The sequence below is a fragment of the Orbicella franksi genome, chromosome 8 (genome assembly GCF_964199315.1).
Source record: "Orbicella franksi chromosome 8, jaOrbFran1.1, whole genome shotgun sequence".
In the NCBI taxonomy this organism is placed as follows: domain Eukaryota; kingdom Metazoa; phylum Cnidaria; class Anthozoa; order Scleractinia; family Merulinidae; genus Orbicella; species Orbicella franksi.
In genome coordinates this window covers 16,360,433-16,381,971 of record NC_138152.1, presented here as the reverse complement: position 1 = coordinate 16,381,971, position 21,539 = coordinate 16,360,433, and the positions used below count along the sequence as shown (strand labels likewise).

General features: G+C 38.7%; 2 protein-coding genes across 2 annotated transcripts in view; both read right to left on the bottom strand.

The window, feature by feature from the left end:
- Positions 1–11,014, bottom strand: part of LOC145494856 (kelch-like protein 28) — a 14,349-nt gene extending 3,335 nt beyond the window's left edge. The window contains exons 1-2 of the mRNA XM_081474423.1: positions 9,406–11,014; positions 7,422–7,858 (exon numbers count right to left, since the gene is read on the bottom strand). Coding sequence (XP_081330549.1) covers positions 7,422–7,858; positions 9,406–10,346 — 1,378 coding nt within the window. The 5' untranslated portion in view covers positions 10,347–11,014. The remainder of the gene's footprint in view (positions 1–7,421; positions 7,859–9,405) is intronic.
- A 3,284-nt stretch (positions 11,015–14,298) lies between these two features.
- LOC145495085 (kelch-like protein 28) lies at positions 14,299–19,699 on the bottom strand. The gene is made up of 3 exons (XM_081474656.1): positions 18,759–19,699; positions 16,753–17,189; positions 14,299–15,774 (listed from the first exon to the last, which is right to left on the bottom strand). Exons 1-3 carry the CDS (start codon positions 19,697–19,699, stop codon positions 15,386–15,388), a joined length of 1,767 nt encoding a protein of 588 aa, XP_081330782.1. The 3' UTR covers positions 14,299–15,385.
- Between the last annotated feature and the right edge of the window lie 1,840 nt (positions 19,700–21,539).

The window sequence follows — 21,539 nt, the reverse complement described above, 5'->3', positions numbered from 1 at the left end:
CTTTCAAGATAATCCCTGTGACAATACGCGAATAACAATGGAAAGATATAAGAGCGAACTTGAATCGATGTATGACAAAAAAGTTGAAGGTTTAATTATACGGGCAAGGGCACAATGGCACGAACACGGAGAAAAGATTAGTTGATATTTTTTAAATTTGGAGAAACGTAACCATATTAAGAAACATATTAGAAAATTATATATTAGTGGAGTTATCTCTACCGATCCACTCTTGATAATGAACGCACAAAAGCAATTTTACACTAAGCTGCACCGCAGTTCCAAAACAAAGTTAGACACTCCAGATGCAGCACTCTTCTTTGAAAATCCAAATCTATCAAAGCTATCAAGTGAAGCAAGTGAGAAATGCGAAGGAAAAATAACAATTGAAGAATGCCAAAACATTATCAAAACATTCCAACTAGGTAAGACTCCTGGAAATGATGGTCTGCCAATTGAATTTTATAATGTCTTTTGGTCATCAATCGGTGAAATGGTGGTCGAAAGCTTTAACGAGGCTTATGAAGAGGGAGAAATATCCAACTCACAAAGGCAAGGGGTCATTACACTTATCGAAAAAACAGGTAAAGACAGAACCCGTCTTGAAAATTGGAGACCGATTTCTCTCACCAATGTTGACACTAAAATAGCATCCAAAGTAATAGCAACACGAATTACTAAAATTTTACCAGAGATAATCCACAGCAATCAGACTGGATATGTTTCAGGTCGATACATAGGGGAAGCAGCTAGATCAATTCTACATGTCATGGAATACACTAAAACATTCGATATTCCGGGTATATTATTATTCATAGATTTTGAAAAGGCATTCGACAGCCTTGAATGGAATTTTATGTTTAAATGCTTAGAAATTTTCGGCTTTGGTCACAGTCTTGTAAGATGGGTGAAAAAATGTAAAGTGTCCAGTTGCATTATAAACAATGGATCTTTTTCTGCTAATTTTGAGTTAAGCAGAGGTGTTAGACAAGGGGATCCTCTGTCGCCATATCTATTTGTGATCGCAACTGAAACTTGAGCTACTGCGATCCGAACTAGTATCGATATTAAAGGAATTAAATTAGACTTAGAGGAATGGAAACCTGTCCAATATGCAGACGACCTCACTGCCTTTTTATCCGATTTAACATCTGCACAAAATCTCTTTAAATTACTTGATCGTTTTGCAAAACTACCAGGCTTAAAGGTTAATTATACTAAAACAGAGGCAATGTGGATTGGTTCGTGTCATGACAGCCCCGAGAGACCCTTATCTTTAAAATGGTGCAAAAGCGTAAAAGCTCTTGGGGTACACTACAGTTATTACAAAGAAGTGTCCTTTCAGAAAACTTTTTAAGACAAGATTACCGAAATTAAAAAACAAATACATCAGTGGAGCTGGAGAGTTCTCTCTTTATTTGGTGAAGTATCAATCATTAAAAGTCTTCTTCTCCCTAAATTGGTATATATATTTTCTATCCTCTCACCTCCCTCGGAATTTATATCACTGATTCAAACGATAATATATAAATTCTTGTGGAAAGGGCCTGATAAAATAACCAGAAGAGTTACTATTAATTGTTCTGACTATGGTGGGTTAAATCTCACTGATCTAGAGACTTCAATTAAGTCTCTTAGATTAGCATGGATTTTGAAAGTTTTTAATCCTGAACCGTCTCCATAGAAAAGTTATCTTAGACATTTGCTCAAGCCTTATGGAGGTTTTTTCTTTTTTCACTGCAACTATAATATTAATGACTATCATATTAATTCGATTTTTTATTTAGAAATGCTGCAGTGGTGGTCTGAATTTCGCTCAAATTTTTCAACGGATTCTAAAGCTTTTGACTCTATAATTTGGAATAATTGTAATATAAAGATAGACGGCAAACTGATCTGTTATCATACCTATATGAATGCTGGGGTAATTTTTATCAGCGACTTAATGTATTCTCGGAACAATGTTGAATCCTTTAACATAGCAAAGGACAGGGGACTAATAGGCTCAAATTACTTGACGTGGTCTGCTGTTCGTTGCTCTGTGCCAAAGCATTTAAGGAATCTCATCGTCGATAGAAACGTTTCAAATACACTTGAGTTAAAATGTGGTAACAAAGATTTTGATCCTCTCTCGAGCAAGAGTAGAAACTTTTATGTTTTTCTCATTCAAGAAAAAGCCAAACATTCAAGAGGGTTCTCTAAACTAATGTCAGATTTTAACCTAAGTGAAGAAGAGACTCGAAAAGCGTTTGTACTGGCAAAATCAGTTGCTCTTGAAACATTTGTACAATGTTTTCAGTTCAAAATTTTAAACGACATTTTGTTTTGGAATACCCGATTAGCAAAAATCGGAAGGATTCAAAGTGATCTTTGTACGTTTTGTCAAACCTCTCGAGAAACATTAGAACATTTCTTTTATCGATGCTCCTTCTCAACAGAATTTTGGACTAAATTTGCAAACTTTTGGTTGACAGTAGCCAGGGAGCAAATAGAACTGGAATATATTAACATTATATTATGAATATTAGATCAGAGATCTAACCTGCCCAACTACTTTATCATTTTAGGTAAAATTTATTTATGGAATTGTCGCAAAAATAAACAAATCCCTCTCTTTTTGCCTTTCGAAGATATGGTCAAGAGAAAATATGAAATTGAAAAGCTTATAGCCTCTCAAAGCATCTTAAGCTCAAAATATTTTCAGGCAAAATGGAACCTAGTTTTGAATAACAATCCAATTTTTTTTTGTAAAGGAGTAAGTACTGCTTCTAAATTATGTAAATTTATATGTACATTCATGATAATTCAAATACCTGTATTGTAATTTTATATAAAGTATCTTGTTAACACAAAAAGTAATTGTGTAATTAGAGTACAATGTAGAGCAAGATTTGTATTATCAGTTGTGTAGGCAGAGCATCTGTAGTAGTTGTTGTGTGCAATCGTACTGTTTAGTAGTAATCGTAGTGTAAGTAACGGTCGTATTGTAAGTAATGTCGGTAGTGGCGTAAGTGATATTAGTATTGTAAGTGATGTAAGTATTGTAGGTAATGTTAGTATTGTAAGAAGTCTTAGTAGTGTAAGTAATGTGTGTATGCAATAATAAAAAACAACAACAAAAAAAAACACCTAAACCTGACGCCAGCCGAAATATTATTTTACCTCTACGACGTTGTGTGAGCCAAGATAACATCGGAAACATTCAAACAGTTCTCTCTAGTTTATATAGAGAACTATTTGAATGTATCCAATGTTATCTTGGGTAGTCAATGAACAAACAGCAAGGCATTGAGGCTAAGATAAGATCCTCTATTCTTTAGTACGTCACATAACCTTATTTCAATCCACTGTGTTTACGTTAATTTTGTTTGCTTAGCGAGTATTAGAACAAGGCATGAAAACAATGAAAACAAAGATAGTTACTGGTTTATAATAATGTTCTACAATCCTGAATGGAGATAATAAGCGTGATTATCGGAAATGAAAATTAGTGTGCATGTTTCCTCTGATAAGAGTTTACGTTTGCGTGACAGTACAGACAGCGCTCTTGGTTTCGCCGCCCAAGACTATAAGGAGCGAGAGGTCATTTGGCCGTGTCACGCAGCGCTTTACTCAAAAAACAAAAGCTGGCGAAAGAAAGTTCTGTCTTGATTTCTTCAGCAATTTATTTCATATATAATATATTTTTATTTTTATTTTTATTTTTTTTATTTTTTGCTTTATTTTAATATATTTTTTTAAGTTACCCTCGACCCTCGACATGTGACCCTCGACATGTTACCCTCGACTCTCGACATTTTACCCTCGACTCTCGACTCTCGACTCTCGACAATTAGATACACTCCCTGTGAGCTTGCCCCCAATTATTAGTTAATACTAAATATATTGACACTTCAATAAAGCTGTTATTATTATTGTTGGAACACATATTTATGGTCGACAGATTTGTCTGATCAACACTGAAAATGCTTGCAAAAGAGTCTCTTACTTTGATGTATTTTACGTGCAATATATATAGAGACAAGCGGTTCCACATTGGAAAAGAAGTACTGTCTCATAAGAAACGTTACCTATAACCTTGAATGAAATGCAATGAAAAACGTTTGTGAGCTCGTACGACTTGAATACATGCAAATTTTTCCAGCAGGCAAATCAACATCAAGATCTGGGTGTGAGGGAAGCGGGGGAGCGGGGAGAGTACTCTATGATTTGTTGGGCAGGAGTGTCCTCTGTGACCCAAGAACCCTTAGCCTTTACCACTCCATGTTCTGCTGCAATTTTGCCACCCTAGCTATTCTGGACGTATGTCTTTGTAATATGCGTGCAAAAAAGGCCAACGAAAAAAAGCCTACACTTTGTGAGTTAAGTGCGACCTTGCATGGTACAAACCCGGCTTGTTTTAACAGCATTTAATAATACACCAGTAATTGGAAGCTCACCAATAGGTTTCATCTCTAGATTACCTAATCCACGAGTTTGGCCATAGGTCTCCTTTGATTCTTTTTGTTACCATTTTGATCAGCCACACACTATTTTTAAATAATGTGTTTGTTAGACATACACTCTACGAATTAACGTGTATGACATAGATATTTTATCGGTACAGTCCCAAGAAAGCTTGATCAATAAGATATACATAACAGGACCTTGTGATTTAAAAGGACTTTGTTACTTAAAGTGCCACGGAAACGAAATTTTCGTATGTGAGATTTTTGCTTAGTGATAAAGTTTCAACCTTACTTGGAAACACTGCAAACTTTTTTTTCGCATACGGTAAGCGCAAACTGCTTTTTTAGCCGTTCGAAGTTGGCTGGTTAAGCCCAAAATTGGCGGCCATTTTGGCGCGGCCAAAACAGCCTATTGACGTCACTGGTCGTATTACTCTCATGCCGCGCTGAAAATTACAGTGATTATGGAGGAAGAGATTACTGTTCGAAGGCCCCCAAAAAACATCTTAAGGACATCTCAGAGCTTTAAAGCAGATAATAACAGTAGCCTTAGACATGAAGAGGTGGAGAGTCGATCCTGGGGCTTTCCAGTTTATTTAATTGGATATTTGCAGGATATTTTATGTAAGCAAGCAAACGAGTGGGAGTTCTTAGATCGCAAAATGATCGGGACTCTTGGTGAAATGGCCAGCACTCAATTAAACAATATCTACACTCATAAAGTAAAAAAAAAAAACATGAAAACAAGAGAAAGCGGCTTTTGAAAATATTATCCGGACTGCTGCTGCACGAATCGCAGCAACAACGCTTCGAGTTTTCGAGTCGCTTCGCTTCGAGGAAACCGGACGCTTTGTGAGTTTCACCGCGGACGAGATTGTGCCACAGTGACCTTTAGTCCAGTTGTATCTGCTACATCCTACAAGTTATCACAACAGCAACAATTTAAGAAACCCTCTTCTTTTATACGAGGGAGCGAATTTAAACTATAAAGGCAAACTAAGCTGCCATGACCCTACAGGTATGTTTTCAGGAAACGAGAGAAAGCGTGACAATATCGGCGGCGAAAGGTCATATATGCAAATTAGTTCAAATTCTGTTTAATGAACCTTCGAAAGGAGTGTAAACTAGTGACGTTTTAACGAATTGTTTTGAACTTGGATACTATTAAATGAAGATCATAGACATAAGTTTGTGCTAAAGAACTCAAAGTAATTCATCGGCCGTGAAATATTGCAATTGGGAGATACGTGTAAAAGAGAAGCGAAATTTCCGCTTTGTTTACACTGATACGTACGCGGCGATAAAGCAAACCCTGCTGCGGACCACAATTTTTAAAGATTCATTTTGTCTACCACAAGAACTCTCACTTATTAGTATCATAAAAACATGCCCTCTGTGTGCAAAGAAGTACTCGACTCAAAGCTTGTGGACCGTTAATAACTTCGTGATTGTGCGGATGGCTGATGCGCTTATGGCTTTTAATGCAGTTAAGTTGCCGAGGATATATTCGAACCTTGTTAATAGACCTTAGATAAACGTGAGAATCTAAATTTCAGAACCAGGCTGAAAACAGACGACGAAATATCGTGTTTAGGCTTCAGGACGTGATATAAAAGTTGCCACACTCGTCTTCGAAATCTCCAATCGAGTACTCAAGATGTTCGAAAAGTATACTGAGCTGTTCTAATCTGTAGCATTTATTTTGGTGAATCTACACTCTCTGGCGCTCTCCAACGTTTATGATGTATATTTCCTGTCAAGGCTGGACAGAAATTACAAGGTAGAAAACTAGTAGGTATCGACAATATGAAGAATAAACTTGAATAAATCAAGTGAAAACAAGAGAGAATCTATAGCGCTTCTTGCGTGAATACAACCAGTGACGTCACAAGGTCCTTAAACTCGGTTCTAGAGCCCGGACACAGTTTCGCTCCAAAAAGTCGATTTCAACAGCTAAAAAAAGCACTTTCCGTTAGGATTTGACAGAAATAAAGTTCACCATTACTTTAAGCACGTTTGAAACTATAGATTGGGATAATAAAAGAGAGTACGAAAATTTCGTTTCAGTGGCACTTTAACAACTCAAAGTTCAAGTTTTAATTCAGCTTTACAGTGCAAAGACTTTAACCCAGAGCACCAATATGTTTTAACCAATCGCTACACGAGAATTTGTCCTTGTTAATAAGCGGACCAATTACGTTGAAGCACGCGAGTGTTGGAGGTTGGAACATATCATTTTAAATACATTTATAGTCGTTTAAAAATATACATGACAAAATTACTCGATTCTGATTGGCTGAGAGCAAAACCAGTGGAAAAAGTGTAACATCAGTGGAAAAAGTGTAACACCAGTGCAAATTACACATCGGAATTCTAGATTATGATTGGCTGAAAGAAATAAAGAAATTTTTTAAGCCAATGATATCACGTAAAATGACGACGAAAATTTAGTGCAGAAACTTTGAAAACAGTTTTCTCGAATGAGAGAACAAAAATGGCTTCCAGAAAGATCTTCCGGCATTTCCTCCAGGCGATTTTTTTTCATGTTTTTATTATTAATAAGTAATCATACGGTTTTTCTCGTTCAATTTGGAATTACTTAGCACGTGTGAGTTTTTAAAAAAGCTGAAATTGCGCTCGCCGAGGCGGCCAGTGCAATTTCAGCTTTTTGAAAAACTCACTCGTGCAAATTAATTCCAAATTAAACTCGAAACTGTATGATTACCTATACAAATAAGACACTAGATAATTCCAAAACCAATGGTAAAAGCAGTATGAACTGTGCGCCAAAAATTTCAATCAAATTGACTGCATGCGTTCCAATACTTCTGAAAACTGTCAAATCATTCTAATCTGCTTCTTGGCTGATTCGAGTTATGGGCTCACTGAGCTATCGTGTAGATTTTCCTTTTTCCACGTTTTCAATTGCAACTTGTACACTTCCACAAACAAATATGGTCATTGTAGACTTACCTTTAGCTATATCATAGCATTCCACACTGCGAATCACGTCTGAGGTAACATGTGTGTTTGGAGTTTGAAATCCGCCAATAGCATACACATAGTCTCCTACCAACACTTGACAGTGACCGGCTCTGGGGCAAATCAAGGATGTCAGCTGTACCACACTTGAAGGGACATCTTTAAGTTTAACAGAACAAACGTGGGATGTACATTTGTTCGTCCTTGGATCCAGCCCCCCCGTCATAAGGACGCTACCGCGGCCAGTGAATACTACACAGAATGAATCCAGCTCCACATCCTGTACTGCAGGTTGCTGATCAATTGCATCCCATGTGTTCTTTTGGCCGCTAAAACGTTCCACGAAAGGAACTAAGGGATCTCTGACACAAACGTCTCTGAGTCCACCGATGGTAAAAAGCTTGTTCTCCACGCTCATCATTTGAAGCCTGAAGGAAAGTAATAAACTAACATCACAACTAGCAATATGGTGTAAATCCATAGCAAAAGAAATAATAGCCACCAAACTATAGAATCACATGCCATATCTCTAACTAGTTTTCAGTTAGTTTTTATTATTTTTTTTGAAATGAAGTAAACCCTTTTGTTCTTGAACATGGCTGAGCGGACCTCGCCGCCGCGATACTAAAGTCGCGTCATCATTTTGCCAAGGAAATTATAGCAAACTTATGTCTGAGCAATTGCCGTACAGTTTGTGATAACTCCTCTGCACTAAGAGCAACGGCTAGCTGAAAAATAGTTTTAGGCTAAACTGGAATAGCTTTTGTTTTTTTAACCGGACACACTGTTGACATTTCGACCAGTATGATCCAATTTCCTGCTTTCTTGATAAAATTCGTGCTGAAAATTGAAGTCTGTGATTTACCCCGAAACAGGCAAGCTCAGCTAAGCCCAATTACCTCATGCTACATTCTTATCAGGAAACAGCAGTCTTGGGAGCAGTTTTTGGTTTTGTTACAGTAGCTGAATGTCATTTGTAATCACCAATAAGGTAGAAAAATATTGCATTAGCTTTATAAATTTTACTAGCTACTTTTATTTTATAACAGTAACACTAATTTTACGTGATACGGAGTGTTTTCACTTGACGTCACGGCAGCCATATTGATGTCCCAAAACAACGAACAAGCGACCATGTTAGAGTCCTAAACCAATCTCCTTAAAGTTCAACTCTTTTCTTATCTGAACACTTTCTTTTGTTCCAACAAATTTTCGTGGCTGCTGGTTACGCGCGTGAAAACGCACTATAGTCAATGTAGCGAAAACTAGATTTTATTCACTGTCAAACTTATAAAACCGTGCACACCTAAAATATGTCTCAGTGGAGTGTGCATTGTGTTATAACCAATTACAAGGGAGATCTTTAGAGCACAGAAACACAGAAAACGGATGGGTTCCCATCTGGTTTTGGTTTTCGGGAGACTCCCGGATAATCCGGGAGAGTTGGCATAAATGCGAAAGTCTAAATAATGGCTATTCCTTAGTATCCGTTGTAGCGAGAGCCACATTCCTTTCATGGTTTGAGGGATTTCGGATTTGTGGCGGTTTTGCTAGGTAACAGAAACCTATCGAGTGTTTGCGAGCAGAAGTTACTTCTTGTCTGCCACCGAGAAGAAAAGAGAGGAAGTAGCATATTTGTAATCAGGAAATCAGCGTGACCCCGATTTGGATGGTTGAGCTGGCGGTCGTAATGATGAAAATAGTTAAAAATCTCTCAGACCCCCATCACTAGTGTTTAACCAGGATGGGATAACAATTATGTGAATTCCGTACAACTAAGATGGAGGAGACCCAATTAAATTTGTTTCGTGATCGATCATTCATTATCCATTTTCTGTGGTTTACGTTGTCTGAAGATCTCGCTTTGTGATTGGTTATAACACAATAAAATTCTACCTGGCATATTTTAGGCATTCACGGCTTTATAAGTTTGATAGTAAATGTGGGACACAAAGACTGCGACATTTTACGATACCTCCATCGAGGGATCTTCATGCGTGACAGATCCATCCATTTCTCCACAGCAGGAATGAAACAACAGACACGGTCGAGGATGGCTGAATTATCACATCCACCTGCCACCACAATCACTTCAACACTTCGGCATGACTTTCTTGCGATTATTTTGCCAACTTGTCCAGCAGAGGGCTCTTCTTTAACTCTTGGGAAAACCGTGAGTTGGTTCAATTCCTCTCGATCTATGTTGCCGTCATTGGTTGGCAGAGAAATTAACGGCAGCCGAATTAATTTCAAGAATTCAGTAAAATAGTCTTTCCTTACTTCCGGATCATAATTTATCCATTCTTTTACGATTTCAAGAAGCTGCTCTTCGTTTTCAATTTGTATATCGTCACTGGACAGAAATTTGACAATATCTTCTTTTGCCAACTTAAAAAACGTTTCTGTTTTGGCAAGTTCGGTAAACTGTCGGTTGATATATTGGGTCACTGTTTCAGTCAGACCATCGCAAGAAAAAGCATCAGCAATCGTACGAATCGTAAAACAGTTTTCCATGTCGACTGTGCTCTCTAGAAATTGACAACATGCTTTCTTAATCTCGTCTACGAAAAGAAAATTGGACGCCTGTAACAGTTCAAACACATTTGCCAAGTCAATTTGTATCTGGCCCGTGTACATGAATCCCAATATGCTTTCCATTGCTGCTTTGCTAACACTGCTCAGAGTAACTCTTGTCTTGTCCTTTTCCAACATTTCTGCGGTAAACATGGCTAGAAAGAAGCTGCTGTTAGCTGCCAGAATACCCCTATGGACTGAAAACTCCATGTCATCCACTATCAATTTAACATCACAAAATATTCCTGAGAGTCTTTGTGTATTCAATACCGTTAGGGTTTTGCTGGCATGGCCTTGTATTTTGAGGCAAGCTGCGTTGTCTTCGTTTCTTACAAGTTTCATGTCTGGAAGAATTAAAAAAATATGTCCTTATTGAACAAGCTCCGAATGAATCAAATGATGTTGCTCTTTGCGCCGTTAAATAGTTACTGTTGCTGCTCCAGTGGGTAATCTGACAGAAAAGGTTATTGACGTAAAAAAAAAAAAAAAAAAAAAAACCAACAACGGATATCCGTCCAATTTAGTGGGCTGGGTATGCTAATATGCGTTTGTGACTAAGAATATACGTCCCTATCCAGTGCTCTGGTTTTGTTACTTATATTAGGCTTTATGAATTCCGGGTTTCAGGGACACAACGGTAAAAAAAATACTCTCCGAAATATCGGCAACTGGCGAGGGGGTGTCGCTGAAAGGGAAACTGTATGTTCTGAAGTTTGATTTGGTTTGCATGACTTGCTTTGCATGACTTGCTCTGCATTATTGTTATTTCGGGCATATAACACATTGAGTACCTCGAAACAGGAAAAATCACTCAGGCATCAAATAATTAACAAACATTATTTTTTAAAGTATGATCCGATAGATAGGGAACCCACTGGAAAAAATCCGCAGTGCCATACTAATTTAACATGTAAACGGCCATACTGTATGTTAAGCTTCTTGTAACCTCATAATATTGACAATAGATGCATGTTTGACATACAGCTGCGTATATTAGGATTACAACAGGGGATTCCAATTTATACTCAATCACAGTTATGTCTGAAATTAAATCGTGTCACTGTAGCGAACATCATATCAACACGAATAGGAAAGAGTACATATCAGAACATATAGTTTCTTATTACACTTTAGTCGACTTTTGAGTCTACACATTCTACACACGCTACGAAGGGAAGCTGTAAGGACGTTTTCCGGTTTACGTAATTCAGTGCTGCCTCACCTATCATTAGTCCTAAGTTCCCTACCTTGTCAGAAGAGCCCACGCTTCAACACTTGTGATCCTTGAAGCGGAGCCTATGACAAACTATGCAATCCTCGACGTCATACATCGTTCGGTTTAGATATTGGCTCGTCCATCATTAGCCCTAATTTCCCTGTCTTGTCAGAAGAGCTCACACTTCACTACCTGTGTTCCTTGAAGCGAAGCCTGTAACGGACTATGCAATCCTCGACATTTTTACGTTTCTTTAGGCTATTTCATTGAAGCACATAAATGATCGTAATATCGTAACCAGCATTTTATTAATTTGATTGTGACGTGTTCATTGTGTAGGACTGAGTTTAGATTTGAGATATGAGACCAAATAACAAGCAAAAGACAATCAGATAACGCGCATGGTCTGCATGGCTAGCCAGTGTAGATCCTTAATGCGCGCCAATTTCAAGTAGAGACTGATGTGAGTAGTTTGACGACTCTTTCGGCTGCCGGCTAGCTGAAGTTCTTTTCTGCAGTGTCAGTAAAAGACACGAGAAAGATTTCACAAACACATGCTTTGATAACTTTTCTAGAGCTTTAATGTGACTGGAAATGTTGATCAATCTCAGTAACACGTAAATAGAGAGGGCATTAAAGACGAAATATGGGAGCATCATCATACAGTGACAGTAATTCGCAGCAACATAAACAAACACATAATCGAGAATTCGCGCTTGGCTAATCTGGCTCGCGTGCATGTTTCCTGAGCTCCATACAGGAAGGAAGTCTATTTCCCACTTTCTTTTACCATGTCTTCAAATTTTAATATGCTCGCTAAACTTTTCATATAAAAATTTTTATATAAGAATGAGTTTTGCCTGCAAGTTCACTTTCATGTAAATCCAACATCTCGTGATCTATTAAGCCCCGCATTAAGCCTCTCTCGATATACAGTTCTTTCCTCTGGAGCTGTATATCTTTTACTATGCCCTATCTCTCGCTGGACAGTAAGCCATGAAAAGAAAACAATATTTTAAGGTAATTTTAATTACTAATAATTACTAATTCGCCACAGTAACTTTGTAACATTTAGGTGAGTTTTGTTAGTATATTGAGCTAGAATTAAAATTTCCCCTGTATCTTCTATGAATTAAAAGCCTACCCTGGCTGATTTCGTATTTGAATTAAGGCCCTTTGTGAAATTGGCTTCTCTCTGTTCAGATGTCTTGAAGGGAAACATTCCTCAAGTGGGCTTAATGGGTTTGTTATTAGGAACAAAATTAAGGTTGTAGCCTTGAAGTAGTTGACGCGTTAGGCTTCACAAAGTCTGGAACAGAGACATAGGCCGTTTGTGGAATTGACTTCTCTCAGTTCAGCTGCCTTGATAGGAAACACTTGCCCTGTAGTCTAAATGGGTTTCGTATTGGAAACAAAATTAAGGTATTGACCCAAGCATATAGCCTCCTCCGCAGACGTTGTTATTGTTCTCCACACACTCCTCAGGAAATATGCGAACCGAGGTTTAATTTTACGTAGGCGGCTGCGTAGAGGGGTTAAGGAGGGAGGTCTTCACCTTTTGTGCAAGCAAAGTGGACATGAAAACAAAACGCTTAAAGCAATCGAGGGTAGCTTAAATAACAGCTTAGTGTTTTGATTTGCAGTGAGATTCTGAATATTTGGTGGCTGATGGTTCCTGAGTTTATTTGCGTTCTGTCAACTCGAGCATACAGGAATAATTCATCTTAACTTTGATCATTCTGAATATCTTAAAACGCAATATATATGGGTTATTAAACCCGCGTGAGATCAAGATGGCTGGATATTGGCCAAGTTCTTTTTTTACGTGTTTATGGACCGAGACGGAATCGAGGTCCATATATTTTCATCGTGTCACGTATTTACATACTATAATAAGAATTTTTTCCAAACTAAACATGTTATTTTCCGACCGCGAGAGGTCTATATGGGAAAAAAAAACTATGCCTGAGGTCTTGAGAACAGTTTTAAAGACCGAGGGTACAGTTTTTCCCAATACGGACCGACCAAGGCCGGCAAATAGCGCATTTGTTTTTTTCTCTTCGGTATTACTTTGAAAGCAACCTTTGAATTGTGTTTTAATTAAAGCCGTTCAGTTCAAATCTGGTGTACACGTGCGTTTGATATTTCGGGCACAAAAAACGATAAAAAAAGCTTTAAAAGTTGTTAAAGTATCGAATGTTTATATTTTCCGCTGTTTTATGATGTAAAAAATAGCTTGAAAAGTTGCCAAAATTGGAAATTTCGGAAGGGTCCGTACTCGGGGTCCGGATGGGAAAATCCGGACCGCTGAAGCGCGCGGGATCAGCCAATCAGATTCAAGGATTTAGGATTCCGGATCCCTGAGATTCAGAAGGTTCTTCATTAGGCTCTTAATTTCTATAAAGGAGATATAGTTGTTGATTACCAGAAAAACGAATAAGCTTGCGTTTGGTCCTTGAATATACAGTGTTAATTTACAATCCCAAAGTCACACTCCTTGGTTAAAATGGTGATCATATACAAATGTAATTTTAACATTAACCCACATATAAGAACCTGCTTGATCTTGCTTGGCTAAACAGGTTCATATATTTTTGGGTATTGAAATGGCAAATTCCTGCCAGCATGCAGTTTCTTAAACCCGACTAGGTTCTTCCTTGCTGGTTTTTACTGTATTTGGAAAGCGGTAGTCGTAAAGGTCGGTGAAATTTTTTCGTAGTGATCATATGGAAACCTGCCTAAACCTTCGCCGCGCTAGAGGCTGAGTTTTTGCCAGCTGCTACCTTTTTCCTTAGCTCGGCAATTTTTTAAGGATTGAAGCAATTGGACTTATGCTTTGTATATTCTTGGCTTTGTCATGGTACATGAAGTCATGTAACATTTGGTGTAGGCAATAATCTGGATGCATTATCTTCGTGTTTGTGACCATCAGAGAAAGAACTGAATTTTCATTATGGCACAATCGACCACCGAAAAGATGCAACCATTGAAAACAAAATCAAAATTAATAAGAACAAATACACGTACACAGCGGAGCCTCCGGGTAAACGAAATGAAACGAATATTTTTTAAGAAAAAGAGAAATTACTGATTTGTTTCTCAGAATAAGGAATCAACCATTTTGGAGGCCGTCAAATGAGATCATATTATAGTACATTTTAAGAAACTTTACTCCTGCTTCTTACTCGCACTGCACGCTTCAGTTGCACCTCAAACAAAGTTCAGATCGTACAAAGGATGATAGTTTGGTTCTTGAATCCTGTCAAGTTTGCTTTACATATGATCACTGCGACCATTATTCAATGATCGCTTAAGTATGATCGCAGTAACTTTGTTTTTTGACGTTAGTTTTCAGCTCGCAGAGCATCTCATTTACACTATTTTTCTATTACCCATAAACTTCGTTTAAGTTTCGTGGCATACAGACAAGGCTTTTCCGAGAACTTTCCACGAAATAGCAAATAAATAATCTCTCCGGTTGACAGTAGGTGGCGTTAAGCGATACATCGCTGATTGGAAAAGTCAGGAGTTACAATTTCACTTGACTTGAACAGTGTCAAGAGAGGATGATCTAGATCAGTGTCTTGTATGAGGTCTCGTAATACCTTCTTCAAAATGCCCACACTTAGAAAAATCTGAAGGGCTAATTAAGCGTTGAACCCAGTCGAAAGGAAAAATAGGTCCGCACTGCGTACATGTATGGACTCAACGTCCGAGAATGTTTGTTATTTTTTGGCAGTTTAAGGAAAGGGGTTGGGAGGGGGCGTTTATTGGGGTAGCACTTGTTGTAAGGGCGTTTATTGGAAACGGGGCGCTTTTACGGGACATGATGCTCATTTAAATCGTTTGTTTGTTTATCGGTCGGTTAGTTATTTTTTATTTTTAATCTGGCCGTTTGTTTTAGGAGAAAAGAATTACAGCAATACCACTCGTCTATTTGTATCATCAAACTGTAAATTCTCTCCTCCGCGTCATTTTTGCAGCAAAAGCTCGTGCTAGTTCTGCGTCTCAAGTTCAACAAGTACGGCTTCCAGCGCATGCTATCTTACAGGGTGTTTTCTAAAAGGTTTATTTATCTTTAATGAAGTTGAAACTCAGTTCTCAGATCGTCCTTTGAAACAAATTTTAACTTGGAGTCCACACAGCAAGACTTTCATTTTAAGTCTTACAAGACCGGGGCGATTAAATTGTAGCTGACAGTAGTAATGCAGCATTGATGATCAAATCTTCCACTCTGCATGTCGGGAACTTCGGTCCAGCGGTTTTCCTGGGGAATGTAACATTCCACTGACTTTAACACAGGACCTGCTCTGTTGCCAGTCAAACCACCAATCACAAAAACCTTGCCAGCGTGCAGTACGGCGGAATGTTTCATTCTGGAACAATGCATCGGCGAAATGTGCTGCCATCTATTGAGTTTTGTGTGGTACACTTCACAAGAGCGGAGTGCGTTGTGCCCGTCACAACCACCAAAGATGAAGATGTCGTCATGGAATGACACTGCAGCAGCAAATTGTCTTCCTTCATTCATGGGTTGAACGAAAGTCCAAACATCTAAAAATAAAGGATATGACATGTGAAGATGATCGTGGTGTCAACAGTCATACACTGGAGTTCATAGTAAGAAATTTGTAGACAGGCGGGATGCTAAAGGTAATAAATGTACCACATTGGACAGTGACGTCTACACGTTAACCCAAGTCCCGAGTTCCATAAGACAAGTTATGTTAGATTCGTATGTAGTTTTAGCTTGGGAAGACGAATACATTAAGTTCCAGACTTCCACAGCACAGGTTGGTTTTTCTTTTTGTTACCATTTTGATCAGCCACACTTTTTTTAAATAATGTATGTGTTTGACATGCACTCTTGACGAATCAACGTATATAAAACAGATATTTTATCGATACAGTCCTGAGAAAGCTTGATCAATAAGATATACATGACAGGACTTCGTTGTTAAAAAGAACTTTGTTACTTACCAACTCAAAGTTCAGAAGTTTTAGTTTAGTTTTACAGCGCAAAGACTTTAACCCAGAGCACCAATATGTTTTAACCAATCGCAGCACGAGAACGTGCCGATGTTGTTGATCGGACCAATTACGTTGAAGCACGCGAGTGTTAGAGGTTGGAATATATCATTTTAAATACATATGGTCGCTAAATGCGATAATACCAAAACCAATGGTAAAACCAATATGAACTCGGCGCTAACAATTTCAACCAAATTGACCGCATGCAAAAATGACAAACCCAAAAATCAGTTTTCGATGAAAATCTTTCTCGAGGCGATTTGTGGACAACTTTTGGAAAGCCTTCGGGTTGAAGACCTTGCACTGTTAAAGGCGCTTTGTTATTAACAATACCTAACAATGCGATCTGGCGTTCCAATACTTCTCGAAAACTGTCAAATCATTCTAATCTGCTACTTGGCTGATTCGAGTTATGGGCCCACTGAGCTATCGATTTTTTTCCCACGTTTTCAATTACAACTTGTACACGTCCACAAACAAATATGGTCATTGTAGACTTACCTTTAGCTATATCATAGCATTCCACACTGCGAATCACGTCCGACATAACATGTGTGTTTGGAGTTTGAAATCCGCCAATAGCATACACATAGTCTCCTGCCAACACTTGACAGTGACCGGCTCTGGGGCAAATCAAGGATGTCAGCTGTACCACACTTGAAGGGACATCTCTAAGTTGAACAGAACAAACGTGGGATGTACATTTGTTCGTCCTTGGATCCAGCCCTCCCGTCATAAGGACGCTACCGCGGCCAGTGAATACTGCACAGAATGAATCTAGCTCCACATCCTGTACTGCAGGTTGCTGATCAATTGCATCCCATGTGTTCTTTTGGCCGCTAAAACGTTCCACGAAAGGAACTAAGGGATCTCTGACACAAACGTCTCTGAGACCACCGATGGTAAAAAGCTTGTTCTCCACGCTCACCATTTGAAGCCTGAAGGAAAGTAATAAACTAACATCACAACTAGCAATATGGTGTAAATCGATAGCAAAAGAAATAAAAACCACCAAACTATAGAATTACGACAACTCAAATGAGATTTCCCGGGATTTTCGATGGATGTACCTGCACTTACTCATGCCACATCTGTAAATAGCTTTCAGTTAGTTTTTATCATTTTTTAAAAAAATAAAGTTAGCCCTTTTGTTCTTGAACATGGCTGAACGTACCTCGCCGCCGCCATACAAAAGTCGCGTCATCATTTTGCCAAGGAAATCATAGCAAACTAATGTCTGAGCAATTGCCGTACAGTTTGTGATAACTCCTCCGCACTAAAAGCAACGGCTAGCTGAAAATAGTTTTAGGCTAAACTAGAATAGCTTTTGATTTTGTTAACAGGACACGCTGTTGACATTTTGATCAGTATGATCCAATTTCCTGCTTTGTCGATCAAATCCGTGCTGAAAGTTAAAGCCTGTGATTTACCCTGAAACAGGCAAGCTCAGCTAAGTTCAATTCAGTCATGCTACATTTTTGTCAGGAAACAGCAGTCTTGGGAGCAGTTTTTGGTTTTGTTACAGTAGCTGAATGTCATTTGTAATCGGTAATAAGGTCGAAAAATCTAGCAGTAACTTTATAAATTTTACTAGGCTACTTTTATTTTAAAACAACCACTAATTTTACGTGATATGGAGTGTTTTCATTTGACGTCACGGCAGCCATGTTGATGTGCCAAAAGAACGAACCGGCGACCATGTTAGAGTCCCAAACCAATCCTGCGAGAGTTCAACTTTTTTCTTATCTGAACACTTTCTTTTGTTCCAAAAACGTGCCATAGTCGATCTAACGAAAATTGGATTTTATTTACTGTCAAACTTATAAAACCGAGCACACCTAAAATATGTCTGGGGTGTGTATTGCATGTGTTATAACCAAATTGTAAGCGAGATCTTTAGAGCACAAAAAGACAGAAAATGGATGGGTTTCCATCTGGTTTTCGTTTTCGGGAGACTCCCGGATAATTCGGGAGAGTTAGCGTAAATGCGAAAGTCTAAATAATGGCTATTCTTTAGTATCCGTCGTATCGAGAGCCACATTCCTTTCATGGTTTGAGGGATTTCGGATTTGTGGCGGTTTTGAGGGGTAACAGAAACCTATGGAGGGGTTGCGAGCAGAAGTTACTTCTTGTCTGCCACCGAGAAGAAAAGAGAGGAAGTAGAGTATCTGTAGTCTGGAAGTCAGCGTGACCCCGATTTGGATGGTTGAGCTGGCGGTCGTACTGATGAAAATAGTTAAAAATCTCTCACACTCCCTTCGCTAGTGTTTAACCAGGATGGGAAAACAATTATGTCAATTCCTGTACAACTAAGATGGAGGAGACCCAATTAAATTTGTTTCCTGATCTATCGTTTCATCCATTTCTGTGGTTTACGTTGTCTGAAGATCTCGCTTTGTGATTGGTTATAACATAATAACAAATCCACCCGGCATATTTTTGGTATTCACGGCTTTGTAAGTCTGATAGTAAATGTGGGACACAAAGACTACGAGATTTTACGATACCTCCATCGAGGGATCTTCATGCGTGACAGATCCATCCATTTCTCCATAGGAGGAATGAAACAACAGACACTGTCGAGGATGGCTGAATTATCACATCCACCTGCCACCACAATCACTTCAACACTTCGGCATGACTTTCTTGCAATTATTTTGCCAACTTGTCCAGTAGAGGGCTCTTCTTTAACTCTTGGAAAAACCGTACGTTGGTTCAGTTCCTCTCGATCTAAATTGCCTTCATTGGTTGGCAGAGAAATTAACGGCAGCCGAATTAATTTCAACAATTCAGTAAAATAGTCTTTTCTTACTTCCGGATCATAATTTATCCATTCTTTTATGATATCAAGAAGTTGCTCTTCGTTTTCGATCTGTATATCGTCACTGGACAGAAATTTGACAATATCTTCTTTTGCCAACTTCAAAAAGGTTTCTGTTTTGGCAAGTTCGGTAAACTGTCGGTTGATATATTGGGTCACTGTTTCAGTCAGACCATCGCAAGAAAAGGCATCAGCAATCGTACGAATCGTAAAACAGTTTTCCATGTCGACTGTGCTCTCTAGAAATTGACAACATGCTTTCTTAATCTCGTCTACGAAAAGAAAATTGGACGCCTGTAACAGTTCAAACACATTTGCCAAGTCAATTTGTATCCGGCCTGTGTACATGAATTCCAATATGCTTTCCATTGCTGCTTTGCTAACACTTCTCAGAGTAACTCTTGTCTTGTCCTTTTCCACCATTTCTGCGGTAAACATGGCTAGAAAGAAGCTGCTGTTAGCTGCCAGAATACCCCTATGGGCTGAAAACTCCTTGTCATCCGCTATCAATTTAACATCACAAAATATTCCTGAAAGTCTCTGTGTGTTCAATGCCGTTAGGGTTTTGCTGGCATGGCCTTGTATTTTGAGGCAAGCTGAGTTGTCTTCGTTGCTAACAAGTTCCATGTTCTTTACTTCGACAAATCTGTCTGAAAGAATTAAGAAATTATGTCTTTATTGAACAAGCTCAGAATGAATCAAATTATGTTGCTATTTGCCCTTTTAAATGGTTACTGTTTCTGCTCTAGTTGGGTAAACTGACAGAAAAGGTAGCTTAAATCATGATAACAGAACAAAAACCATGGGTATCCGTCCAATTTATCGGGCTGGCTATGTGTGACCCAAAATCAACTTCCCTATCTAGTGCTCTGGTTCTGTTACTTGTAATAGGTCTTATGAATTCTGGTTTCGACACAACCGTAAAAGAAACAGTATGTTTTTGTCGAAGTTTGATTTGGCTTGCACGACTTGGTTTGCATTATTGTTCCTTCGGGCATATAACACTTCGAGTGCTTTGAAACAGAGAATATCACTCAGGCATCAAATAATTAACAAACATATTTTTTTTTGAACCCATTGGAAAAAATCCGCAGTGCTATATACTTAACATGTACTGTATACTAAGCTTTTTTGTGGCTAAAAATATTTACAATGGCTGCATGTTTGACGTAGGACAGGGGATTGCAATTTATACTCAATCGCAGTTATGTCTGAAAAGAAATCATGTCACATCACATCAATACTTCTTGATAGGAAAGAGGACATATCAGAACGTATTTTCTTACTACACTTAAGTCGACTTTAGACTCCACACATTCTACAGACGCTACGAAGGGAAGCCGGCTGTAACGCCGACTTCCGGCTTGAATTATTATCCGACCTCATTCATCATTTGCCCTAATTTCCCCGTCTTGCAAGAGCGAACCACGCTCTAAGACCTTCAACACCCTGATCCTATACTGGAATTGGAGCCTATGACAAACTATGCAATCTTCGGCACTATTCGTTTAGCTATTTCATTAAAGCTTCTAAATGATTGGAACATCGTTGGCTCTTTTACCAATTGGATTGCGACGTATTCGTTGTGTAGAATTACTCTAGGACCTAGATGTGAGAGCAAATCACAAGTAAAAGACGATCAGATAACGCGCTTGGTTAGCCAGCGTAGAGCCTTACTGTGTCCCGATTTCAAGTAGGGCCTGATGTGGGGAGCTTGGGCTTAGGCTAGCCGAAGCTCTTTTCTGTGTCAGTAACAGGGAGTACAAAGATGTCACAAGCACCTGCCTGAGGCTACCCATGCGATTCTTTTCGTGATACCTTTTCTAAAGCTTTAATCTGACTGGAAACATTGATCAATCTGAGAAACACGTAAATAGGCAGAATAAGGGAGCATCATCTCGAATCACCATTCAGTGAGACTAATTCGCAGCAACGTATAAACAAACATATAACCGCGCTCGGCTAATCTGGCTTGCGTGCGTGTTTCCTGATTCCCTTTCATCCAGTGTATTTCCGACTTCCTTTTACCGTTATCTCAAAATTTATTTTCGCTCTTTCATATGAAACGTTTCAAATAAGAATAAGTTTTACCGCAAGTTCAGTTTTATGTAAATTCAACATCTCATGACGTATTAAGCACCGCATTAAGCCCCTCTCGATAAACAGGTCTTCCCTCTGGAGCTCTTTATCTTTTACTAACCCTATTTCTCGCTGAATGCAGTAACTACTAACTCGCCACAGTTACTTTTGTAACATTTTGGTGGGTTTTATTAGTATAGAGTCCTTGTTAGGGGGAGAGGGGGGGGGGGTACCCATGTCCCCTGTCTGAAATTCGCCACCAGCCATGTCGGCATTTCGCAAGATTCCTATGTCGCCTGTCGGAATTTCGTCTCAGAGGAGTTGTGTCGGGAAATTTGACCTTGTTTGATTAAAACGAAGCTACACGTATAACACATCATAATACCTC

Bases quoted from the DNA above. Each gene is read 5' to 3' on its own strand.
- LOC145495085 (XM_081474656.1), bottom strand. From the start codon at position 19,699: ATGGAACTTGTTAGCAACGAAGACAACTCAGCTTGCCTCAAAATACAA. The intron at 17,190-18,758 runs GTATCGTAAAAT...ACTTTCCTTCAG, and splicing joins ATGAAGATCCCTCGATGGAG to GCTTCAAATGGTGAGCGTGG. The intron at 15,775-16,752 runs GTAAGTCTACAA...CTTTATTTTTAG, and splicing joins ATGCTATGATATAGCTAAAG to ATGTTTGGACTTTCGTTCAA.